General features: G+C 44.3%; 2 protein-coding genes across 2 annotated transcripts in view; both read right to left on the bottom strand.

Annotated features, from left to right (window-relative positions):
* Window positions 1–1,018, bottom strand: part of T265_08913 (hypothetical protein) — a gene marked incomplete at both ends in the record, with an annotated part of 19,215 nt that extends 18,197 nt beyond the window's left edge. The window contains one exon of the mRNA XM_009174844.1: window positions 889–1,018. Within this exon, the coding sequence (XP_009173108.1) occupies window positions 889–1,018 (130 nt within the window). The remainder of the gene's footprint in view (window positions 1–888) is intronic.
* A 597-nt stretch (window positions 1,019–1,615) lies between these two features.
* T265_08914 (hypothetical protein) lies at window positions 1,616–27,909 on the bottom strand (the record flags this gene model as incomplete). Its single annotated transcript, XM_009174845.1, has 4 exons — window positions 1,616–1,747; window positions 23,157–23,249; window positions 26,569–26,648; window positions 27,825–27,909. 4 exons carry the CDS (start codon window positions 27,907–27,909, stop codon window positions 1,616–1,618), a joined length of 390 nt encoding a protein of 129 aa, XP_009173109.1.
* Between the last annotated feature and the right edge of the window lie 50 nt (window positions 27,910–27,959).

Below are 27,959 nucleotides of genomic sequence, written 5' to 3' on the forward strand. Positions count from 1 at the left end.
CAAGAAGGGCGAAACCGGTCGTGGGCTGTCGATGGATTTTCAGCAACCTTATGAGTAGTACATTACAAATATACATGTATCGCGATATTTCAAATATCGTAGCGACTGAAACATGAGGCAGCCTGGCGCAGCACATTCAGTTGCCTGAGAACACCATAAACGAGAGATTCAGCTGGGTTCCAGTTGAGCTTATCGAAAGAACCAAATTAGTTTGCAGATGAGTGTATATTCGCTAAACTTTGGGTGTGTCGAAGGCTCGGCCCCACAAACCTACAGTATCCTCTGCTATTACAATTTTGCCATATACCTACGACCCCGATCTCCATGCTACTGCTTAGCCTAATGCAGCTTGAGCTTACTGAATGAATCGCGTTATGTACCCTCGTAGTCCGTACAAACCTGGCAACCGTTGGGGCTACTCCATGTCCTATTTACCAAGGATAGATATATTTGGCATAGTGTTCCTCATGGCAGATATCCTCTACGCCTTTGCTTTTTACCAACAATTTACTCTTGCCGAAGCAGCGATTTTTCGCCGATAATTTACTAGTCTCTCTTCTCCATATAATATTATTAGCAAGGTCAGATTCCTGAAATCAACTCCTGAACGCCCGGAACCTACTGCTCCACCGAAAGCTCAACTGGAAAGCCGGTAAGCATCCAGGCCAGTCAACCATTCGATAAATTCAGTACAGAGTGCTCTCTGCGCCACAGAAGCACGACCGAATGTGATCAGCATTCGAACTTTTCATAGAGGCACGATCGATGTTGATGGGTGATCACTAACGCCTATCAGACAGCCTATATCAATGTCAGAAAGTCCCCTTTCAAATAGCGTGGGGCCGTTGTAACTTTTGCACTCGCTCTCGCTGTTGCTCTCTCACTCACTTGCTTGTTCGGAATACAGCTGTTGTGTTCCCTTCTGTGAGTCTTTTCTCTCCGACACTAGGCACTGGAGCGGGTCAGCAGCAGACACCGCAGATTGACGAATCAGCAGATATAACAAATATGGACACATTTTGGACATCCGTTTGCCAAACCACAACTCACAGATGCCTGGGCCAAGATTTTGGCCTGTTTGCTACTTAAATCAATGGTATGTGCCATCTTCATATTACACCGGGTTCGATTCTACCAATCACGCAGTACCAAGTCTTGTTATAGATGAGCCACAACAATTACTATTTCCTACAGATGCCAGCGGTATGGAACTCATTTAGATCGAATCAGAAGAGCCTTCGGAGCCCCAACTGTGCAGTAATTTAACAAACCGATTCAGAAGCAACCGCCCATCTCACCGGGATCACAGTCATTTCGGTGAACTCAGTATCCGCAGAAGGGAATTGAATTTTCCTTGGCTATGACATGTTCCTGATGGACCAAAGCGATTAGACAATTGGGTTCAGAGCACCAGTCCAAACCTTTGAGCCCTATTTAGACATCCCGGCGTCTCAGCGATGTTGGGACGTGGTTCCACCAAACTTTTCCGCCAGAGGTATGATTGCTTCGGCGAACAATGAAATTTGGTGAAATGCAAAAATATGAGCGTAAATTAGGGTGGTTTTTGGTTTGCCGACATACGCAACAAAATGTAACATTCTGGTGCAAAAAGGTTTCACTCCACTCCCGAAGGTTTTGCAGCTAAGAGCATTGTTCTGCTAATGGGATCCTTTAACGGATGGATCGTGACGTTTGCTCCGTGCAACATTATAACAACAGTGACACGCGCAATGGAGAACGCGCCTACCTGGGAATCAATAAAGCTCAAAAGAGACCACCCACTGCAGTTTGCAGCGAAAGTCTAAATGATTCCCTTTGACAGTTCCATGGGCCTTTATTTGTTCCAACAGCCAAGGCACATTTGAACTCCCGACAAGAGCGCGGATTTTGAAAAATTTTGGAATGTGCACCTGTTTGGAGGTTACCATGACATGACAGAGACGAACCCGAGAATACCGCTGTCTTCGACTTGCGATCAGGCCACATTTCAATGCTTGTCAGGAAAAGGTGGGTTTAACTGAATTTCTAAGTGATTCTGTCCATTTCCTTATCCAATATTCCTCAATTTCTATGATTTCGTTTGATTAAAATGCTACGGCCTCCAGTTGTCTTTCAACCAATAGAAAGCTAGACTAGCTGATTATCATTACTGTGTGGTACTATATCATGCGCACTCACGCATGATACAGATGTGAATCTTGTTCTATTGGAGATCCCGAGGCGCAATGTGCAGCTGCAGTTCGCCACGGATTTGAGGTCTGTTCATGTTTCAGGGACTTGTTTCTGGACGCCACCACGAATCTTTTGAACTGTGCTTTGGTACTACTATGCCTGGGATCTCACGTTCTGTCGTGGCTTCCCTACCCCTTGGCAAATAGCTGCAGTTGCCACGGATTTGAGGTATGTTCATGTTTCAGGGACTTGTTTCTGGACGCCACCACGAATCTTTTGAACTGTGCTTTGGTACTACTATGCCTGGGATCTCACGTTCTGTCGTGGCTTCCCTACCCCTTGGCAAATGTCTCTGCTGCAAAAATTGTGATGGATGACCACTTAATGTTTGAATGGACCACGATGATTCCTTCACCTTCTTTCCCAACTGGAGTTTATAAGCGGTTATGTCAGGTGTAGGCGATCCCAGAGGGGAATAATCTGAACTTAGAGGCAGGCGAGGCACGATAGCACATGAGGAGATGTTGAAAAGTATACATGACTTGTGTAAGGTGTTTTTCGTGAATCGGGTACTTAAACTTTGGGTCGATTATCACAAGTTGCAGCATAAGCATCAGTGGTTTTTAAGAGGAAACTTTGTGCGGGTATTTAGTTTATGGATCTGGCCTAACCGCCGAGGGGACGCTCAGTGGTTGGTTTGTTCCAAGCTATGGTCTGAAAGCTGTGTGTTGTGCGATACTGAATGTTGAGAACTTAGAAGCTGGGAGACAAAATATATCAACTGAGGTAATGGAACTCGTGTAATTTTGTCCGTTTATCGCCTATGGTAAGAACTATTCACGCACGCACGACATACATCAACCATCCATCATCCAACGATCAACATCAGTGCAAGTGTGGATCGTCTGATTGCAACGAGGAATTTAAATCAGGTATTGGATATCTGTTGCGGGCAATTTGCTTCATTTAACCAAGGCCAACTGATTTCATCTAACGAACATCAAATTCCAAATGCCTTGGTTTTGTGGGGTGTTTTAATAAGTCCACTATCCTAGTTTTATTTAGCATCTCTTCAAAGTGCGAGGGGTAACCAGCTATTCAATGAATCGAACCCAGTAGTACAGATACAAGGCCATATGGCTAATACATGACAGCGATACGTCAGGGAACCGATTCCTAAAGGATTCGCGCCAGTGCTCTCCCTATTTACTAATCTCTATCTGGCTCAATCCGCGCAAATTCGACGCTTGTCTTGTTATATCTGATATGAATACAGAACAACGAAATACAGTATCTACGCTGGTGTTTTGGATTCACCTTACGTCGCCAGAAGAACTGGAGCGTGAAGCAAAACATCCACTTGTCAACCCAGTCTGGGAAGATATTTTTTAGGTACCAGGGCACCTGATCTGCAAGGAATGACAACATAACACTAATGTTCAACACTGATGCTTCGCTGCCTTAGGGGACGGCTTTTCTCACTGCTGTGGCAACATAGTAACAAACATGTAAGTTATGTCAGCTGTTGATGACTACGTGAGGCCATTCTGTCTCCTGGGAAGAGCCTGTAGCGGGCTAGGACCTTATCAGAATGTTCGGATAAATTAACAAGCAAAATAACCAATACAAAATCACAAAATCACAATAGGAAAGGAATGAGTAGTCAAACGGGGACTCACGAATGTGTAGATCCAGTAGTCCACTACACCGATCCAAATGCAGTAACTGGCTGTGAGAGGAAATATTCCCTTTATCGGAATTTCCCACAGATGGTTCCGCGTGCGTGATATATTCCACGGTAGGAAAATTATTCACGGCTAAAACATGTCACAGGGATTTATTGTGACGTTCAACAGTTGACACAAACACAGAGATTCGGTCCCACTGGTTCAGCTCGTTCGGCAAGAAGTCAGCAGGTCGCACCGGAAAATTGTGCATTCGTAACATTAAAACAAACGCCATGATACAATGTGAACGGCAGTTACAAAGCGTGGTTCAAGTTCAGGAAGAATGGTAAATGTGACAACGGATTACAGACACTACAAGCCTCAGAAGAACGATTACTTGTGCACCGCGACCAACTACTAACCGTTCCCAACACTAACTGGAAAGTCCCGTTATTGGCAGAGCACCTCTAACATATCACTTAACGCACCCGTCGGCGTGCGTCTTACAATCTCATCGTGCGGCACAAGCCACGACCTTTCAACGAAGGAAATAACTGAACTCTTCGAATGGTCGGAAAACCTCGAGATCCCGAACAAAACCATTATCACTGCAGATATATATAAATTATCCTCTCTGAACTGTCTAATATGGCGAAGCGCATTGGAGCACCTTACCGTCTACTTTTACACTAGACGACAGATCCGCCCCTAATCAAATTCGCGGCGTACGCGCATAGTATATAACTCGAAATTTCGATCATCCCCATGAGCCGCTTTGTCAGCGGACGAAAACCACATACCGGATGAAAACTAGGCATGTTTCCACTCAGAGGAAGGCTGCACTGACCAATGGAGCAACTATACAGATTTCAACACCCAACCTTTGCCTGCTTCGCTGACTTCGATTTTGCGAACCGAGAGGCACTGAAGTGCGATGAAGTTGGACGATATTGCGATAGACTTGAAGGTTTAGTGTTTAAGTCGTAATAAAGATAACAAGAACACCACAAACGTTATAATGAGACATTCATGTATGTTGATGAAAAGTCCATCATTCGGCTTGCTATCTGAAAATTAAGTAGGGTTGTTAGTGTCCCTAATACTGCTTAACTTCGTGGTTTACTGAACGATACTTCAAACTGTGAATGGGCACCGATTACTGGACCAGATGCGTTGATCACGGGCTTTCATTAGCGGGCAAAATTGTTCTCGCCACCAATCACAGTCAATGGCAGGTACTCCACCGGTCAGGACCTCAGCATACCATGGTCTCTTCCAAATATGACGAGTCACTTCCGATGATCCACATGGTGATTTCAAGTACACCGTATCAACCGCCCTACAGAGACCAAGGAGAAAGGGCAGTTCGCGTTGATATGACCCGTAGAACGTCCCTGGACTAATTCGCATACTGCGGATTATTTTCACGTGAAACATGAGTTCAGAAAACATGATTTATCATCACTCTCCAAAATTTTGATGTGACAGCAAGACTTAAGTAAAAAATATCACGAAGTGAAAAAAGCACTGTATTCTAAAACTGGTGGTGGCAACACTTAAATGTGTGACAGAAAACAGCGTTTTTTCTCCACATAACCTTGCCTGTAACCAGTTTATTTTTCGTTCCACACTGTTATGTGCAAATTGAAAATGAAACAGGACGTAGCCCACCCCATTTCTGAGAACTTGTATGTCGAGGATTAGACCAACTTTCATTGATAGTCTAAGCATTAGAGATGAGTACTTCAAGGCACCTCACATGCACTATCGACTGAAGTCTAGCTTAATTTGTAGCTAGTTCTTGGACATATTTAACACACACCGTCAACAGTGACAGTTTTATTCGGTTTGGCTTGACGTACTTTAGCAGTGACCCGAACCTTGTGGTCAGCCGCTTTCATTGGAGACAATAAACACTTTTCACATTCATGTTAATGTCCACCTAGTAGGCAGCTTTCTTATGTAGAGGCAGATAAACAACCGGGTCCTTCCCTACCGTTCGCTGTTTATCCCCGATGTGTATTGTAGAGGAAATTTCCGAGCCTCATGCCAAATGATCTCTAGACACACTCTTTGTCGTCTCGAAGGTGACAGTTTTTTGCGGTGATCCACAGAGTCGATACCGTAAGGGTTAGGAAATGCAACTCTATGTTTGTGCTGTATCGTCCCTTCAGACATCGGACGGTTAAAAATCCGCAAATGGGTGTAATAAAGTGTCATCCGACACGCATAGGAAACTACCAGTTGAGTACCATGTGCAAAAGAATGCATATAAACAAATGAGGAGAGAAGCGTTGATGTTTACTCATACGCAGTTTTGTAACAAATCATGCAGATGTATACGCAGTTCTTGCATTCTAGAAAACTAACGGTCGACAATGTTTGATTTTGGATATAAACGGGGGTCACAGCCATCCGTACAGTATGGAGTGGGGGATTTCTTGGTGCTGTGTGTTCAGACCTGTCTTTTTGGAAAACTCGGTGATGGGACAAAGCCACGTTGAGAGATTTCGGTAGGGATTTCGGATAGTCGAATACAAGCCATTCAAAAAGATTCAGCAGGGATATTTTTACCACGCCCCAAGGTTAGTTCAGCATTGCAAACGCTATTGCCTAGGTATTTACAGTATGATACTCACGGCTTGCTTAACGGTCATCAGCCAGTTTGCATCTGGCGTCGCCGGTTCACGACAGTCCAGAACCACAGAGGGATGTATGTGAAAAGTTAAACTCCACCGGGTATCCCAGGTAGGAGATTGGTACTTATGACTCCCACTACAGTTAAGCTCGAGGTAACTAACTTCATAAGACGCGATATTACTGACCAGAACATCTGTTGTTTAAGCCCAACCACAGCATCTCGATTGATTCTGTCTAGGCTTGGGTAACCTGGCAGTATCTCAGCCATCATGCTTCCTTCTGGCAGCGTGGCAGCTAGGCACCAAAAGTGCGTTACAACTGAATGACGATAACCGTCCAGCCAAACACCGATCCTTGCCGTTTCTCCTTTTCCCGTGCCCTGCAGCTGCCAAGGCAACAATATTTGCTTGGTTCCTTCCAGGTCTAGAGTTGAGAGAGTTCTCAGGACCGAGCGGAAATATTGGAAGTGGAAAACATGTTTGTGCAGGTCCGCTTTCCGAAGGCCATTTGTTCATGTGCATAATGGCATCTCAGCGGACGTCTCAATGGATCTAAGGGCTGGGATGTTGTTTTAATTATTTTAAAGGATCGAGATCAGATAGCAAGACTGAACGGCCGGAATTAGCAGCGACACTTTGAATGATCTGTGTTACGAAGAGAAATTGATGTATGAGGCTTCACCTTTTTATGCAATCGGGATGATCTTCGCGAGCATAGGATTATACGAAGCTATACGGTCAAAGTCAGTGAACTTCAATATGTGAATGGCGCAGCACAAAAGGCGGGGAGAAGGAGTAGAATTGATTATCCCAAAGTGGAACAAAAAGTTAAAAGTACAGGACACTCAGTTTTGGTGAAGCAGCTAAAACACGGACGCTTGAGTCTCCGGCGCGACTCCACTCCTTGTACGCCATCTTTGGATGTGGTGATTGAATGACTCAGTGGGTATCTCATTGTAAATTTAGAGTAAACTAAATGACAGCATACTGGTCTCTGTACCTTTTGTTAAGGCATCCCGTCTTCATTTGGGAGAAAAAAGTTCTGAAGGATTCGGACACGAACACAGTGTGGCTATCATTCCAGAGCGAGGACTGCTCGGAATAGGTTTTTAGGGATGAATAGTGTATGACTTACACTAGTGGGGAAAAAGTCTTTTCTTCTAACCGATGAAAATGGGAAGCAAGTAAACAAATATGGTATCGAAATAGTATGCGAGCTACACAGCCTCTCAGACCGCCTGGTCGTGTCGCCGGTTGTAAGAGGTAATCAGCTAGGCCTACGGTGGTTGTATCGGAGTTGTGCTGTGGGCATGGCGACCGACGTGAGCAGGCATCTGGGCCAGTTGTGGAAATGCATAGATTGCACAATTCCGTGCTCACCAGTCATCCTCTTCGCTGTTTTTTGTCCGTGACAAGCGTTTTCTCGAAGTGTTCAATGACAAGATATTGTTCCGTGTAAAGAATCTGGATTGCCTGTCTAACTGTCTTCCTCACAGATACATGTTAATTGGTGTTTGGACTCGTTTCGACTTCCGAATTCGCTCACATATGCGATCAACATAGTTGCTGTGACCAGACTATTCGGACTAAGTCCTGCTGGCTCACCCAGACTCCGCGGGGGAGTGTTCATAGCGACGTCTACAGCAGAATCATCAGAAATATCCCCAGCTGCGAAAAGACGGGCTTCTATGTGCGCTGAGTACCGCCTTTTAATACCGGCCTAAGCCTCCGAATAATTCACCGACTGCCACGCAGTAAGCACACGTGAACATTCTTGTATATACGGTATTCAGTAGGCCCCCAAAGGCAGAGTCTATGTGCGAGTAACGATCTCTGGTTATCAACGCTTGGCAACCTAAATAACCATTCATAATTCTAGGAATGCCCATGGACAGTTTGGTAGTGGGATGCTCCCTGACCGTTCGGAAACACGTTCAATGCCATTGTAGAGCTAGGTGACATCAATTGTGGCAATGGACCAATCTAATTGATGTGCACGTGGTGAAAACCTATTTATTCAACCATCTCAGGAGGCTTTTGATGTGAAGTTACATCTTGGATCGTTGCCGTTGAGGGCATGTGCGATTCCAATTTCGAGCCTGATTGATCAACTTTGACGACTAGTGATACTGCGTGGTATTTTGTTTATTTCTGTGTCAGCAGTCTGAGCACTGGGTGTACCTTCCGGATCGTTTTATGTTTGACATGTGGCTACATACGCTCGGAGTAGGTCATTTTGCACATAGTGTAGGTGTCTCATCTGGTATCGAGGACCGAACTTACTAACTCGAAGTTCCGTCGTTCGTACCCAACCCCTAGGATTGGACAACATGGCAGTACCTCAGCTCTCATGCATCCTTCGGGTGTAATGGCAGCTAGATACCGAAAGGGCATTACAGCTTAGCAATTATATTATCTTGTCCCTCCGAGAATATCAATGAAGCGAACGGAATAGATGATTGGCTCGTGGTAACAATTCTCAAGCACCTCTCTCCAACGTGTCTGCAATGCCAGATGACGAGGTAGACGTTCAAGAGCTATCTACCAAAAGCGCTGTAGTGGGCTTATGCGCATTACGAGGGCGTGGAAAGAAGTATCAATATTCTCAACTCGACGGTGACCAGTGGCTGTAACGCAGCTCTTATGGCTTTGTTGGATGCGTCGGTGTTAAGTAATAGCATTGCCTAGCGGGGTTGTCTGAGTTGGCCACTTTCAGATGTCCGAATGTTTGGTGAACATCCTTACTGAATGAACTACTTAATTCGCACTTGTGTTCATCGACAATAAAGCATTATTGGATAAGACGGGCGAATAGTTTGCGCATATGTTGGAGATGTCGTTCTCTCGAATACCTGTGGGTGAAATATAATCTATATACGGACGGACGATAAGTCTCGCGTATTAGGTGCTAAAATGTCAGTCTAGCTTTGCTTAGACCGGAGACATTTGGACGGACCCAAAAAGAGGGAACGGGGTCATCCATTTCAGCTATTCAACTACATCAGCCAGCACAGAGCATCTATGCTGTGGCGTTTTCCATTGGGAGTATATCAGAAATTTGGGAAAGGAGAAAATGCACAATTATTTCCAGGCGTTTGATCCATTTGCACTGATCGCAGCGAAAAAAGCATGTTGCCGAAACCATTCGCTTGTAGGAGGATACTGTGATCAATAAGTTTTATTGCGACATTATAGTTGGGCGTCACCTAATTTGATTCTGGCCCCTCGTAGGCCACCGAAAATTCATCTGGTTACCAGACACTACTCAGGTCTGTAGCAGTGAAGCATCGGTGTTGAACACTGATGTCATGCTGTCGATGATGATGATGAGGTCTGATGTTTTTTGAACCTTCTTCACTTCTGGAATTTACTGATGTGCCCTGACAAAGGCGGAAGTATTCTGAGGAACGTTTGAATTGATGGTTTTATGTAGCATAACTAGAGACGCCGTTCCTCTCATAAATCGTCTTCGTAGTGTTCTTTAACAGTGTGCCAAGATATTCCATATAATTTGCTTTCTCTGTTTTGTGGTGTATGACAAGATTGACAAAAATTCATCGGCAGTTAAGGTACGTATGAGCTTTTTGAGTTTTGAACCACAGGTGTCTAGTTTACAATCACGCTAGTCTCGTCCGAACAATCGTCCTCATCTTCCGTAACGGTTATTCAGGTGATTCCATACGGAAGAACGAGAGCAGTGCACACTAGTTTCGCTCTTATTGAAGCTGATCAGCGGCGCATATCGTTGACCGTACCGGAATTTGAGATTCGGACATGGGACGTGCGAGGCGAATGCATTACCACTGCTCCACTCGTTCGCAGTCGGCGCATCTGAACTGCTTCGTCTAAGCGTGTTCATGCTGTAGCATGGGGTGCCTAATTTGCAAATTTGGTTATCAAATTACAGTGATTTCCTCCACACAACGGAATCGACTGGAGTGTTTGTCGTTGAATGGCGAATGCTCTAGAAGACATACCGTTGAAAGCCGAAAATAGCATAGATTCTTATTTTCTATCAATCCAACCATTATTGGGACTATCTCACCAACCATAGAGTATTAGCTGATGGGTAAGGTTGAGTATAATTCATCCAGTGCGAAAGACCGCAACTTCTGTGCAAGTTGTTCGTCTTTTGTTCGTGACACACTTCTTTTTCAGTGTCCTCTTTCTCACTGTCCGCCTCGACATTTTTACATACAAGACCGACGTACAAGTATACCATCCGATTATAAGGGCGGCATTTTGGGTTACAGATAGCGGTCCGAAGTGTTGGTTTCTTGATTAGCACTGCCACATAAGAAGCTTGGAACACTACGCCAGGTTTAGGACGAACCCTTGTGCCAGTGTTAGAACCTCGCAGCAAGTTTATTTGTCTGTGCGCTGTGTCGAAAACTACCTTACTCTCGGATTGAAGGTGTGCTGTGCTCCCCAAACAGAAAAGGTGTGTGTGCGCCATTCCGTTGTTCAAAAACATCACAATCTTTACCCTATCCAGTATCTTGTGATTTCCAACCGTTTTCAACAAACATCTTTCATGTGTGTGAAACTGCTCCTACTGATTACTCATGCCAATTCCTCAGGGCATGAGTGTCACTCTGTTAGAATACTAAGTCCTAACTTTGTGCACCTCAGCTTGGAATCAGGATATATGGAATGCTAATCTATTAAGTAGGATAGCAGAACTAGATTGTCATGAGAACGTGAGAGCCGTTCAACCGAGTATGAGTTCATTGAGTATGACCAAGTAGGGTGCTTTCACTGATCGATGCATGTTTCAATGCACCAAGCTGTTGTTCATTTTGTTATTTGAGGGTGCCTGTTTACTTCAAAAGATAAATCGATTTACGTCGTTTTAGTTTTCACACTCCTCCGAGTCTGCTGAATACTCTGCAAACAGCTGGGGATCGCATAGATGGCCGCTATAAAGGAACTTATGTGACCTTGGAGGCCTCAGAAGAATGACAACAGGATGTTGGAGGTACCGACCTAGTGTGGCTGCTCTAGGGAGGTGTGCTGTGGCGTGGTTGTTGTTGACAACCAGTTCAAAAATCCCGCTCAATTTTCGAAATGATTTTCACCACAAACAGGATGAAAGTGGTTTTGTACGTTTTGACCAACAGGTATACCCTTTGGAAATTTGACGTACTTGCGAAATGAATAAATAATTCTGCATTCAACTTTCTGTATTCAAAGTAAGGTAGAAAACCATCGAAAATGTGCACATATTGCGCGCACTCAATAGAGTTCAAATCAAAGCAATAGTATTTGCGCTCACCTGAGTTTATTTCAGTTTATTTGAAACATTCGTTATTGATAAAAATCACTCGTTGGATCAGGTGATTTCGTGTGAAACGAATGCAGTTCGGAGTGGAGGATTCACTGAATGACCTGGCGTTCTAGACACTTGAGATGACCTGCTTCACGTGGAGGTGAGATGTAGCGGACCATCGGATAGAACTCGCGATGAACACACTTCGTGACCACTCAGTATTGTACAAGATAGTATTCGTTTCTCAAATCAGGGACTACTTAATCACTAGATTCCAGAGAATACTTCAAAATGTCTGTCTGCAGTGCTAAAAATCCACACTAGCGCCAGCAATTGCCTGCACACGAACTACAGTAGGGTTGGCTGTTATAGATTAATTCTGCGAGCCAATGTATGGCAATTGCACCAATCTCCCACATATTTCCTCACAGTCCCCAAAAGCACTACTTACAGTCTCTACAACGATTTTTTGTGTCATCCTCTTCTCCAATTGAACTGTGTTTTCTCCCCTCAAACTCACCACCCCTATCCTCAGAAATATGATTACCTTCACTCCGATAGGCATCCGGCTTTTTGACTGAGGTCAACTCTGATGACGTGGTCAAAATACAGCTGGTAAGATACTGATGTCAGGGATATCCATACATGGATACTTAGATGGACAGCAATGCACACAATGCATGCAACAAAGCCCCTTCTCTCCCATAGAATGTCTTCAACCTACAACTTAATTGAATCGGATTAAAGGTGGTGGTATTTTAGAGGGATTTCGTTTTGGAGCACTGGAGATGAAGTCAACTGGAGTGCTTACCAGGACGATACTCACTATTTGAGTTAGATGGCTGGCCTCAGTATTTCCCTTATGCATGTTGTCTCATGCACTGGTGTTAATTAGTGTGCGTTTCGACTGAGTTGCTTGTATGTTAATGTCATTTTACAGCTGATTTTTATAACTATGGGCCGAAATTAGTGAGGTGTTTGACAGTCGATGAAGCTGAATGCCATGTGATCTAATCCGATCTGACATTTCCTCCTCAGGCACCGACCTATTCTGTGTTGCTGATTAGTAAGGCAGTTGTTCGGTAACGGATCGCTCTTCGGAATTGAAATTTGAGGACCTTTCAGACAAAAAGAGGGAGGGATGATGTGCGGATAGTCACGAAAATTCATCGAATTTGACAACGGTGGTTTCAACTTATGATATACGATAGATTTACACTTATGCAAAACCGCAAAAAGGAATTTCTGGGGTCGTATATGGTACTTGTTAGTAATGATCCACTCTAATACTAATACTAGTACTGCTAATGGTAAATAATAATAATAAAATCGGGGGAACACAGCCTCACTCCATCTGCCCTAATGCTCAGTGGTTATCTATGATCGCAATTTCTCGAAAGAGTTCAAGTAATTGATGCATGAGCGAAGAGACGTTTCTAAGGGTGGACGGTATTCGGATAAAAACTTATTCTCTTGGCTGCAGATCTGCCGCGTGATGGTCGGAATACAGGTCAGACTGTTCAGAAGTACGGTCGAATCTGTCTTTGTTTTAGTAATTCCTGTGGCGGTGTGCGACAACCAAAAAATAGAAATACTGGCTGCAAAGTATGGACGATCGTAGCCGAGTTAAGACGATGCTACTTGATTATAGATCGTGGATGTTCGCTTCGTTCAATATGTAAATGACTTCCTTTTGCACTAATGATCTAAATGCCTGAAAAATGGCATTTTCGGGCTGAAACATTTTGATTAATTTGCATCCGTTATGATTTGTCGAATTCAGTTGGCACTGATCATTGGCAAACTGTGTTTGATAGAAAAAATCGACGTACTCATTGGGATATACTTTCATCTATTTCGAGCGGATATGATTGTAGATGAGCTTTTTGACTGCCCGGGTTCGAATCCTCGCTGCCGGTCCCAGTTTTGCTAGTCTGTTTCACTAATGAGGACATAAAAGTGGCATCCAGCCCAAAGCTTTCATAAACTGGATTTCTGGTCCTGGTCAGCTCAGTAGCACCGTAGAACATCTGGGGTTTCCTTGACGGAACACGCTACTCAAACGCGATATTCAGCTGGGATCCAGTTGAGTCTCCTGGTAACACCAATGAGCCGCTTTCGCTGACGTTTGGCGTTTTTCTGGAGGGCGGTTCTGGATGACACAAACTGAAAAGACTACTAAGTGTTTCCTTATTCTGAATGATTCGTGTAACTAACAATCTATATATCTTAGGAGTCCTGACCAAGTGCTCGAACATCGCCAATCCTCTTTTCGCGCTACAGACGGAGCGTAGAAATGTACATATGTCTACCACCGCGACCACTTTGATTAAGAAACAGATGGCTTCCCAGGAGTTTGGTTGTCGTCAACAGAGTCGTCTCCTTCTGTTACCCACGTACAATTTTATTTCATGGATTTTGTGATCTAGAGGAACCGTCCAGGGTCTTCAAGGTTGATTGTTGACCCTGTCCTGCTTTCACCCTCACTTGAGTAACCTCTACTACCTATCATACATTTTCTAATTTGAATAGAAATGGTTAAATTTGGGCCGAGCTAGAATCGCTATTGTGTAGTTCGTTTCTACTGCACAAGGTTTCTGAGTAACGCATTTAGAAGGCTGGTTCTATGCAGATCCTTCCAGTGACTGTTTTGTCTTTTCGGAAATGGATTGTATCCTGCCTGATGGTTGTGTTTTTTATTCTCTTATATTGTCTGAGCCAACCGCTCCTTTGGAAGCACTGAACTCGAGTTTTGCTCTTATTGGAGCTCATCAGCAATCGATTAGTGTCGCCACTTTTCGAAATGAAGCTCATGATGATTGTAAAACCACGAGGGTATTAGCCTTCTAGCTAACTGTCAAAACTGCTAGTTTCAATCATCCCTCATAATATATGTTGCCAGGAATAAGCTATCTTCCGCCCTTCTCGAGGTTCTCTTGGCCTAATTATGGCCCTTCGCTACATTGTAGAATGCATTCAAACCCACCCGTGATTGATGTCCATGGTCTCTCTAGACATAAGCCCAACTTCCTTTTCTATTGAAATAGATATTCCCCGGAACTGTCTGGATATGGGTTGTCGAACTAGCACTTCGTTGCGACCTAGGGACTATGCTCATGAAAAAATCATCACCGTTTCCTGTTACTAAGGTAGGCCCGACTGTCCGTCCCTTTTGAAATTTGCGTCAATGATACCCTTCATATAATCCTTGAGGACGCTGTTCCTTGTATATTTGAACTTTTAACGGGGATAAGAATCAGCAATGTGCAGTCCGCAAATTATAAGGTTTTACTGGACAATATCACGATACGATATATACGATGTCACTACAGACCTTTCTAGAGAGAATGATAACTGATGCTACACGGTGTTGGTTTGAACTGTAGGACTGGATGACATCCTCGTCTACGACCAGCCTCGGGAACGACGAACTGGAAGCACTAGATGAGGTTGCATCACGTTTTTCCAAGACAAGATGAGCATTCACCGGGTTAAAACATCTTTGGTATAGGCTTAATGTAAAGCTCATTGATCTGACGCTTTTATACTCTCGTTTTGAGCAATGGACTGGCATGTTTGTCAAATATGTTTTTTTCGGTCAGTTGACATGCAAGTTTCAAAGGAACGATATTTACTCGTTATTGCTCATATCTGGTGGAGGTATTTCGTGGAGGTTCACCGAACAATCCTAGTTCCGTGTAGCTCAGCTCTACCGGATGTGACTTTAATTCGTCCGACAGAGCAATTGGAATATGTTCTACGTCATGCTGTGTCGTTGCCCTACCGATCACGGTTCATAATCGCTAACAGGAGGTGACGAAAACGAAGTGGCCAGCCGATGACGAGTCGAAATGCTATGAGGAGTTCAACTTTGGGCCTGGTTATGATGAATCTCTATTGGTGTCAGGATAGGATTGATAGGACAGTGATGGTGAATCAGCTATTGTCAGAGGCGACCACGTACCGCGTCTGAACTATCATCACTATTCGAGAAGTACACTCATTCGCAAATCAATCTGGTTTTCACGAGAGACTCAGCTGAATCTCTCGTTTATGATATTCTACAGCTGAATGTGCTGCACACAGGCTGCCTCATGCAGAGTAGCATAAACGAGAGATTCAGCTGAGTCTCTCGTGAAAACCAGATTGATTTGCTTTGGGTTCAAGTAGAACATGAGGTTGACGAAAACTCCGAGACCGTGCCTACCTGATGAGCCCCAAGAAGGGCGAAACAAGTCGTGGGCTGTCGAAGAGTTCTCAGCAACCTTGTGAGTAGTTTCCTTTATCACCGCTATTCTTTGTAACGTGATAGTATCACTGCTAGGCGAGTCTGCTTACTCCAGCCAACAGGTTCTGGTGATTTCATGTCGGTAATCAGAGCTGTAGAGAAACAGTTCCAGTTGATTGATTGTAATACCCATCTTCACTTTACCGTTTCAGAAAAACCTACAACAAAATTGCGCCTTCTGAAACACATCAGAAAGCGCCTTTCAGCATCGTTCGGGAAGTTGGGTATGTTGCTCCTTCGTTTGGATGTAAATTCCTTGATCTTTCCCTGGTTTAGCCTCTTCTTCCTCTAAAGATGGCAGTGACGTGATAAATACAGAGGTTAGTATTTTTGGTGCATTTTCAGCTGACCTTGTTTTTGCTCGAGCTGTTACAAACTAATGGCATACTTAATCCTGTGTGACAGAGCTTTATTCTCCCGGTTTCTTGGAGATTGCAATAGCCCAACCTCAGCCGTCATTCTAACCATGTTATGTATCAGGTGCAGATTTTTCAGGCCGCCAAACGGGCTGTTGTGGCGCGCAATCAAATGTTTATTGTCTCTCTCGCGGACGCGTCCTATTGATTCTGCTCTTTTTGGTAACCCCATACCCTGTACTGTGATCTACCACAAGTATTTCCGGAGGACTACAGACGGCCAAATGTACATAACCTAATAAAAAAGCGGTTTCATCGTCGAAAGGCCACCAGCCTCAAAGTACCAGAAGGATAGTTAGGAAATGTATCATTCAGGACAATTTTTATGGCATTTTTATCTGTCTGTCAGTGCGGACACAAATGGGAATTTTTAGCTGTTCGCGTAGTTGGACTACAGGATATGCATCTGAGTTTATTCTTAGAGACCCATTGTGAGGTTGATGCCAATCGGACACAAAGGCGGAGCAACCAAAGCCAAACCTGAAATTAGGAATCGTCGCAAGAGTTTGGGAGACTCTGAACGATTGGAAATCTAGTAGGACAGTTACTCGCTTCGAGGGTGATCATTGGACTAGCATTCTCCCGTGATCCCGATGGTCATATCGGAAGGAAGGTCGTTTTCCCGCAACCTTCTCATTGCGCCCAAAATTGAACGGAACCCTATTCGATGCATAAAATTCTGCTTCAGTGCATACTTTAACGAAACCCTGGGGATTGTACTTCTTTAGGCACGGCAGATTTGCTGTAGTTTCAGCACTGATGTTCTTTAACTCATTTAGTTTGCAAGGAAGCACCTTCTCGCCTGTTTGACCACCGCGGTATCGTGAATATACCGGTTTACAACTCTGGTGATTCTTTTAGTGTTACTGACAGTCGGTCCAGATGGAAATCCTGTTGCATGGTGGAGGCCTTAGAGGGGTGGTAGGGATCGACCAGGTGAACTTAGGCAGTACGCTCATAAAGGGTTAAGTTCGGTGGACGAAGACCAGTAACAGTTCGATGGAAAAGAGAGGAAAGTTAAAGAAATTTCGAACACAGATTCCGAGTCAGTTTACAATGTTGATACTCATATGGTCATCGCCCAGGTGCAACTTAGTATAACGGTGTTAACATTATTCTCACAATTGTGCACTTAACCGGTAATGGATGGCAGTCGATTTCTGGAGTCAGTAAGCGACAACTGGATCTCAGTCGGCAGTTATGCCTGTTTTAGCTGCGTGGCCCTTCCTTGCCCAAGTAAATATCTTACATGATTAGTCATTTGAGAAGTTTGTGGCACAGTATCCGGCGGAAGACTTTGAACACACTTCAGTAACTTGTTGTTTTTATTGATCGAGTAGTTCAACGTGATGTGAGGAAGTATGGTACTTCAAAATGTGACCTGGGAAAATCGTCTAGAAAGAATAGTGTTCCATAAACGTCTTGATAAAAATGATGTGGGAACTCACGGAATCCCCGCAAATATCCAGAATCGCAAGTTAACAACAATATATGCCAAATTTAGCACCGCTTAACCAGATTCGGAATGTCTACAACTTTCTAAGGTACTGCACAAAATAGGTCCAGGAGACGAGTCTGAAAAAAATCAGTTAGAAGTGTGCCTCAAGAAAAAAACGGCCTCGAATGAACTCCGTAGACATGAGTGTGAACAGAGAATGAGTACGTAGGAGCACAACTGTGTTCAAAACAAGATTGTGGACTGATGAAGTACATGGTGAAAGTGAACATATCATAGACTCATGTACGTGCAACTATACTGCGAATTTTTCACTCGAGCTTCAACACGAGTTGCTTAGCGACAATGAACTCTAGAAGTTCGGACAAGATTGATGTGACGGGGACAGTTATGTGGTCGCGTGGGTCAGGATGACAATCCGACTGACGCAGAATGCAAGCGACAGTCCTTTTGCTCAACACAAGCAACACAAAGGATATCGTCCCGTAGCAAGGATGGCTTTAATCGTTGCTGCAATCCTGTCTGAGGTTGAGACATGCCAGCCAAAACAAATCCGGTGCTCGCATTAATCCATGTTATGGTCTAGGTATTTGAGAAGATAATAATCGTTGTACATGGTGTCTAGTTAGGAACCACCATGTCAGACCGACCAATAACACTACATTGTTCTTGCCGGGTGAGATCCATAATTGCCGTCGAGCGTCATACAATCTCCTGCTGTTGTTCTGAGCTTCCTTAGTCCTGAAAAGGATTTACTCTCTCATTTGTGATTCACTCTGTTCACTCTGCCAATGGCTTTATTTTTAATTCGGTCAATTCACTTTCTCTAGCTCGTGTGTGTGGTTGTGTGGCTGACGTTTAAATCTAGGAAGGAGAATCCATTGGCTGCGGAAACGAGCATGCTGTCCGAATTCACCGCAGACAGCAATTAAAAAGGCTGATCCGGTTGCTTCGCTGTCGCGCATGAATCTTAAATATCAGAATCGTCTTCGCCAATCTGTGTAACTTGTGGCATCAAAAAGATGCGTCACTAGGTGCCAAAGGCCGCGTGTGTTAAACCATACTGCGGGCTATGTTGTACCTTTGCGAGGAGTATATCAGACGTCTTAAATTCTGCGACCACAGATGCTTCAGAACTATGGCTAATACTTTTTTTCCCGGCGCCATTGTTCTGGTGGTTCACCTCATGGATGTGGAGTACTGGACTCGAGTTTTGCGTTATGAAAGCTAAAAAGGCTGACAAATATCGTATGTTTTGTGCTCACAAAGTACAAATTCATGCTGCGGGACATACAGTNCAGTCTTCGAACTCACTCCAATAATTCAGGCAGTGACCCTGAAATTTGTGAAACACTATACGTACCTCGGAAGTTGCGCCAGCTCTGATGGTAGTGTGACAGACGAAGTTAGCGCATGAATCTTAAATATCAGAATCGTCTTCGCCAATCTGTGTAACTTGTGGCATCAAAAAGATGCGTCACTAGGTGCCAAAGGCCGCGTGTGTTAAACCATACTGCGGGCTATGTTGTACCTTTGCGAGGAGTATATCAGACGTCTTAAATTCTGCGACCACAGATGCTTCAGAACTATGGCTGGAATTGACTGGTACCAGCGAATTCACAATGACGTGATCGGAAAGTGGGTGTTTGGTGTTGCAGACGTTACTCTACTCAAAGGAGTCATCCAGCACTGGAAGTTAAGGTGGCTGGGTCATGTATTACGCATGCCGAGTTACAGCCTACTGAGAAGAGCGTTTCTTGTGCTTAATTCGGAATGGCGGAAACCTAGAGGTGGACAGGACATAACATGGCAGAAAGTAATAAAGGATGTTACGATAAGTTTGGGCACTGGTGGTGTTGATACCTATGTAGGGCGGGATCCTGGTTGATGGGGGACACCGAAAGATATAGGAATTAGCCTATGTCAGTAGCATCCCTGCTGTTAGTTTTTACCTAGATTGTCTGACTGAGTGCTGGAGGTGTAGACACTTCGGATGTTTGCTGTAGGATAGTTCTAGGTCCCCTTCCATGTCCCATTTTTCTTCTTTCCAACGTAAGGCTTTATTCAAATGAACTGACATGGTTGTACTGCAGCGAAGCTCCAGCGTTTTCTGATTTTGTTGTCAGTGACGGTGATGTTCCTAGAGCTCAGTAGCAGTGCGTATCCTTAGTGGTGCCGGGAATCGAACTATAGACGTCGGACGTGCGAGGCGATCGGGTCACCACCACTACTTTAGCGCACTTTGTGCGCAACTGTATTACCACGTCTGAACAGACGAACGCGTTCGCTATTGAGCTATGTGGTTGATTCGTTCAATTCCTCGAACGACAATCCGGCAGCTGTCCTGAATGTATCGGTCGATTAACCCACTTGACCAGTTTGGGTGGAAACCGTCTGCATGAACTTCATTGTCATGGGTTGCTGGTCACAGCTTGAAGCTCCTCCCAGCTGGGGCGGCGGGTTGAGTCATGACAGTTGTATAGGGAACAGTTGAGCCAGAAACATTTCCTTTGATACATAAACTTCACCTCATCCACATTATCCTTTGCACCACCATTAAGGGACGTCGAGAATGGCAGTTTTCTTGGTAGATCCTGGTATTAAGTAAAATCCTGGCGACCAAAAATGGGTTGAAAAATATAGAAAATACCCCACGAGGACATTTATTACTGTGGTATCGCCCTGTAGAAATTCCATATGGATAATGTTGTTGCACCATCGACCTGCTTTGGTGTCTGCTCACTCAGATAGCTATGCAACACTTACTTCTGCTCCCTATGTCATCCCACCACTCTACCGGCAACATGCGGTTGACCGCACATTGTTCAATGTGGTACGACAGTCCGTAGTCCTTTCGTTTTCTCATTGCGCTATCCTAAATCGGGACCATATTGGTCCACCTTGACTGCGGTGGCGCTTTCACACAAAACACTGCAAGTTTGATGTCAAATCTGCGATTGTCTTCCGTGTCTGATCGATTATGTTCTGTTTTCCCCGAAGAAACTTCGTCTGACCCAACAAGACTGGTCTATCGTTTGGATGTATGCGGGTGACCAAATTGTCATTGTTTCACGCGGAATATCCTAACTGCAAAACCCGAGCTAGCTAGCGTGCAGCCTGTTCTAGCTACTTCTGCTGTAGTTTTTCCAGACGCATCGGTCACGTTACAACACAGCACGTTGTGTGTTTTGTATCGCCAACAGCGCTTGCGCCTACCCCGCTCGGTGCCTGCGTGACTCATCTGGCCTGCCCTACTTTGATAGCCTTTGCTCGGTTTGTTTACCGGAATTCCGTTATTCACTGTCCGTTTCGAATATCACACAAACAAATGAATTCAAACCTTGTGTTCCATCTCTGGATAGATTCCCCACCAGATCAGTTAGAAATGACCTTACTCTGACCGTAATGAAGCCCGACAAATATCGGGTCTATTTTTGCTGGAGGTTAAGTCTGTGTTCGGATCGATCGCTGTCACTGCTCAGTTTTTGTGTACAGTCCTGTCGTACCCATGTCGAACACTAATCGCGATCCGAGGGTCTTCATTCCTAGTATGTATGTTCTCTACCGCCCTTGTTCCTCCTGACTGCCTTTCTAACCTCCAGATTGATATAATGCGAATTCACCGGAATTTTTCACACGCCTCATAAAATTTTGAAATATGGGAGCGGGTTCTGCAAGCTTCCTCTTTACTCTTTACGTAATTTCGTTTATCGGTAACTGAGAGTATGCGGAATGTGTTACCAATCCCCCATTGACCGTTTTCCATGGCTATTGAGCTGTTCAGTTAGTTTCGACGGGCGTGCCGTCACACTTGAGTGCATCTTGTAGTCAACCCGACTGCAATCGCCTGGTCCAACAGACAAACAGTAGTTTGTTACTATGACACCAAGCGGCCATCTGGTAAGCTGACTAGCTGCGGTGACCGCATATGCATAGTGTATGCGTATGTCGAAGGCGAAGACAGTCAGTTTATGCGATGTCAGATTAGATGGAGTTAGCAGAAGCCAATCGAAGGTCGACGAAATCACGATGACAACAAATATAGCGATCCAGTCACTTATCAATCAACCCTGTATACAAACCGAGATGGTCGGATAATTGCGCGTTGATAACAGCGCAATGGGTTTAGGCTCGGCAGTAATAACCTCTCGCCAATTTTACGATTAGCCATCGCTTGTGAGACCACAGAACTCCACAGTTTCACCAAAAAACAATGCTGGGGGCTCTGATATATCGAATAAGGATATCACCAGGTGAAACAATAGAAGTTAATTGTCAGACTCCTGAAAATAATCGCAGGATATTCCAAGATTACTAGAATCTACCAGACAGAATCGCCCAAGAAAGGCTGCCACATCCCCAGACTTGAAAATGCCATTTGTTGATAGGCGGCTCGGGCAGCCCATCAAGCAACACCGATCGCACAGCCCGGATTCGAGGTCAGTTGTGAGCTTTTTAGGGAGTAGAAGGGGATTTCGTAGATATCAAAATGTAGCACAAACGAAAAGACACTGGGTGATGTTAAAGTTCGACCCAATTTGAAGGTTACACAAAAGACTCACTAGTGGCACTGACAAATATCAGCCGATAATCTGTTAGACAGTGGTGTGGCGGATCAGCTGTGAAGTTCAGGCCCATAGGCATGACGAAAAGCGAGTGCGCTATGGTAGCTCGGTTGGTAGCTTGGCTCTCCGGTGGATGGTGGATCGGTGGGCTGCCCCAAAGCGTCTTCATTGTTTGGATTTCTCTCTTAGAAAACGAGCTTCAAATACCACTACTCCCACTGTAATTTTGCACTCGTTTGTTCATAATAAACTGGTTGTTTTCCGTCATTTAGGTTCTGGAGTCGGGATTTCATTTAGCTGCAAGAGCAACCAACACTAGAGGAACAGCTTACATCAGGTGGCATATTCTTCTTGTTGAAACGCTTCCAGCTCCGAAAATAAACGCTAGAATCTGAGGGAACTTTGTTGCTCTGACTTCCTGACAGGATTGGTGATCTTAATGCATATTATTTCAGTTTAACCTTCAACCAAACTTTGTTAGAGGCATTGTAACTGGTGTTTTGTGCCTGGTGAAATTTGGATCATACCGTCTGTATACTCTTTAGAGCTGTTACGCCATATGCAGAACATTCCTACTCAGACCGCTTAGTTGGAACGTACCAAGAAAGGCATGTGGAAGAAAAGTCTATATCAGTTTGGTCAGGAGTGGGCTAAGTGTTTGGCCGAGTTTGGCAGTTGACTTACCTGACTGTTTGTTTTTCCCCAGACCACAGTTGATCGCACACCGTTTTTTCTTCCACCGACATTAAATAAGCTTCCGATTTTTTTTGACGGGCGCTAAATTTGAAAGAACTGAGTCTGTGGATTCTTCTGCCGAGTTGCAGTCAATTTATGGTTGTTCCTGGATTTCTTGTAACATTTAATTGTAAAACCTTGTTATTCTGGTCTGTCCTAGTAGGCAGTTTGTATTTGTAAAGCCACTTCGTATGTTGAAAGGTCGAAAGACTGAACTTCGATGCATGGGCCTTAGCATAAGCCTTATAGCAGGTGTTAATGCACACCGTAGTAGCAACGTGATGTGGTAATTGAGCTATACAGTTGGACGTTACAGGGATCAACACATCTCTTGGCAATTTTATCCGTCCGACCGAGTAGTGTGAAAAATATAGCAAATCGGACAATGCCCTGATTGTATCACTCCTCCACCTTGACGACCAGTGGTCATGCTCATTTCCATTCTGTCACTCATCGTCGGCTGGAACCCCCTTATTTCTGTGCTTTGCGTCAGCAGCAGTTGGCTTTTATTAAAAAAATCACCACTGGAGAATCCCAACGCCCATGACTGTATTCAGTGTGTGCTGTGATGCATGCTTTTACTTCCATATTCTCATGAGTCCAAAAAGGAGGAAAGATAACTACATCAAGCTCACCGCTGCAGGGTCTGTTGTAATTCGGTCGAACAACAGTGAGTGCTCTCTGGATCACATGACAGCTGTGTGCCAACTTCAGAAACCCGAACGCCATCCGACAGTCTCTCCCACTCCGTTGGTTAGGCGGAAGACGAGGGACATATAACGCGATCGATGCGTCTACGGACGTTGCGAAATAAAGCCGGGACCGGTAGCACTGATGACGAGAGAAACAACTGCGACAACGCAACAACGTAGACAATGCAACAACGTCAAGCGCCTATCTGGGCACTAGGCACCCGAATACAGACTCTGGTGCCGTATGGTAGTGTGGTCGCGGTGATAATGAGGATGCGCGTTAGTTCAGTACAGTTGCCGGTTACGTGTGGCCAGTAAGGGAAAGGAACTTTTGGAACTTCTGGCTAACTATCAGAGCACTAGCGGTTTAGACAACACAGCGCTACTGCCCTCCTATGGACGACTTTTCCATAGGGTTTCGCACAAAGCAGATTAGAAATCCGAATGATGTATACGGGAAGCTTCTCATCAGTATAACACTAAACACTATGAGCCACAAGGTGCTACAGAAGCACTAAATTTGAAGGTTTTTTAATCTATATAAATTATGACCATTGCAGTGCCGTGCAGTGGAAGTATGCCAGATTTTCAGCTCTACTGTTCAGACCACATAGATGTATTTTCCACCCTGTCAACCGACGAGTTCAGTTAGCATGTGGATGAAAAGGCTTGCACAGCAACGGGGAACTCACAACCGGAAAGGTGTTTCACCTTAAATGACTGTAAGCTGCACAATTATCTCTTCGATTCGGTGTTCAAATGAAGCGAAATCTCCTACAACATAACATAAGCCATATCTAAGGCCTGTCTGCTAATTAACCCATCTAGTGTGGTGCGTGAAGTGCCGATATGGTTCCTTTCTGTTCCTTTCTCTACTCCCGTTCAACTCAGGACATCACACAACGAGATTTTGTTGAATCAATTTACGATCAATATCGGTTCAGTAGGCTGACTATTGCAACACTGACACGCATTCAACACGGTCACCGCGTTATGGTCATAAATGCAGTGTTCTAATCCCTGAGAATCAATCACTGACAAGCTGTGTTACAGATACGAGCAAAATATTAGTTCATTTAAGTCGATTTTTATATAGGACGGTATTTTATGCTTACAGGACTGTCGGAACAAGCACCGGATGCCTTGAAGCAAAGCTGACTAATACTCCTGGCTAGTGATAGAAGGAGGAGACAGTTAGTGCTTTTACCAACCACGTTAAACATCACACAAGTATTAAGTTGGACCAGGTTCTTGTTTGCAAAAAACCTGAACGGATGTTGAGCCTTCTGTGACCAAGATATTACATTATGTGCCTTTCGGTGAGAATTTACAATTTGAACGTTTAGTGTTTGATCTGCAGGTTCGTTTATTCATGATTTATGGGATGTGCGAAATGAATTTCGCCACGAGGTATCTGTTGTTATCTGTAAGTGAAACAGTGAAGCATCACTGTCAACACCGATGTTCCTGTCTTTGATGATGATGATGATGATGAGGTATCTATCGCTTATTCATGAAATATCTCTCTTGTCTTCACTGATATTAGTCCCAGCCATATCTTTGGCTTCATCAAATTTGTTTAGTGATATTAACAGACACAGGTTGTCATATGTATCTCGTCTTCCGCCAGTGGATGAGAGTCTTGCAATCCAGAGAATACGCCCTATTGGTAGACCGAATTTCAATGGGTCTTGTCACAGTGGAATTGATCTGATCTCGTCTCTAAACTCGTGAGAATCTGGGTACAGCGCCACGTCCCAAAACATGGGATGATCTGTTGATGTTCGAGTTCTTCAGCTGTACTGTGGCGTTTGGTTTGAGCGCAACGATGGCAGCTTTACGAACTAACAAAGTAGTCAGCTGTAACCCTGTCGGTGCATATCTGCCATGTCATTCCAAGGGAGCATCAGAACTGAGATACCGTCAAATTGCCCAGGCATAGGTAGCAGAAGTCGAGATACCTGACTGACTTTTCGGTTGATAAGTTCGCACTTTGACCACCGAGTTCTCTCGAGCTCCTGATTCGTACAGAGGGCATCCAAGCTAGATGTTCATACATCGTTAGGGTTATCACTAGTGCTGATTTCAGGGCAGAGGTGTCTATGAAGATAAACCGGCGGTTGTCCACTGTTGAGTCAAAAAATAATATTTGTTCCTTTACATATTCCGATAGAGATCTGAAACTAGGTACTCTGGGTTGTCAAAAGATATGACGCACGTATATATGATATGGCCATACAGCGGAAATCATTCAGTCTATAGGCACCTTACCACCATACAACCAAAAATGATTGCTTTTTCTGTTCGCGGAAGACTGTTTTCGAGACAGGATTAGCAGACTTCACAAATGTCTCGGGTGCACCCTGCCCAAGTAATGTGATTACTGGGGTGTTACCATGTTGTCCAAGTTTCGGTACACGAGCCAACATGATAATATGAAATTACACATCCAGCATGTCGGCAGGATTTGTCCACACACCAATCGACGAACGGTTGCCACCAATCGTGGCATCCGTGTTGGTGTGTTCCTCAGACACTCACCTGCATTTGTTCTGCGGTTTGCCAAGAACCTCGTCGCCCAGACTAGTTCCCTTTGTTTACATTTTGACTGTGCTTTCCATTCCCAATTGTTTCCTCAAACATTGTTAGGAAAGGGAAGTTTTACTTACTGTCTCAAAGGATGCATTGTCAAACAAATAGTTGGATCGTATAAAGTCTGCACTGCCATTGTTGATAACTAGATTTCGGCCTGAAATACAGACAAAGAGAGTGATCTCTCTCTTTATCTTGCCAAATTCTGTGAGCTAATATGATTACAAAGTCACAGACCGGTATATCCCAGGGTTTCACTTGAAAAACAAATTTTCTTTCTTCTACTGTAGTCCCTTTTACTGTTCTGAATCGGTTGTTAGTCGCGCGTCGTCACCTGGAAATTCTATTCTCATCCTGCCTCACTGTCGCAACAGTTTTTACCCAACTTGGAATTTGAAGAGCTTGGTGCACTCGGAACAGACCCATATAGGCCATGTGACTCGAGTGGAAGAACTCCCTTCCTTTCTCATTAGTATGCACCAGCATTCATTAATCACCGTAGTACTAGGCCCACACAACTTTTCAATTCCCCACGATGTAAGCCCGACTGATCCCACTCGAGAAGTAGGCTTGTTCTTTAACCGGTTTTCTAACATCTTGTTTTTGTAGTGAACAAACTGTTTCTTCAAAAAATATTGTTAATAAGGCTGGTTTGGTCTGCTCACAGTAGCTTGGAGCAGATTTAGTCCGGCACATCCTCTGGTTAGACATTATTCTAATTAAAGTTGATATCTCAACACAGCTCTAGTTAATCCAACTAGTGGGTACTTCCTCATTGTGACAAATGGTTGGGTGTTACTTCACGGTTCTCTTATTTGCAAGTCTAGATCGAGCCATATATCGTATTAACCTATTCAAAACCGCTACTCCTCCCCGCTTGATTCACCACGGATGAGATGTATTCGAGCGTACGCTCCATATTTTTTGGTCTTCTCTTGCCTGAACGAAAAAGCCCATGTATTAGATCACGAGATGTCAAGGGTTGGCTGTTGCGGAGGTGCGGGTTTTTGTTCCTGGCGTTGAGGTATGTGAGACGGCTGTCCTCATAGGCAGTAACATCAGTGTTGACGCAGGTGCTTCACACCCGCACAACCACCGGAAACAAGCGAGCGTCTTATAAAAGATAGAAAATGAGTAGTGCATTACGCCCATGCTATATATCCATAGACCAAGCGAGGGTCGTTTCTTTCTGTTGGTGATCTCCATGGACAGCTCGTCTAGATGAGGACAACGCTAGTTTCCATGCTCTGTATATTGAATATTGGACAGGTGATGGTATGACGGAACACCATGAAAAACCACCATGGTTTGTGCGATTTTTTAGGGAACGTACTTTCGCAAATATCGTCGGAATATGGTTGGATGTAGAGGTCAGAGGAGTCATAAACCTTGGATGACATTTCACGTCGACAGCACATCGTATTATGTTGTAAGAAAACAGAATATATTTTTATTTATGTGCTGCATT

This window comes from Opisthorchis viverrini, assembly GCF_000715545.1.
Source record: "Opisthorchis viverrini unplaced genomic scaffold opera_v5_247, whole genome shotgun sequence".
NCBI classification, from domain to species: domain Eukaryota; kingdom Metazoa; phylum Platyhelminthes; class Trematoda; order Opisthorchiida; family Opisthorchiidae; genus Opisthorchis; species Opisthorchis viverrini.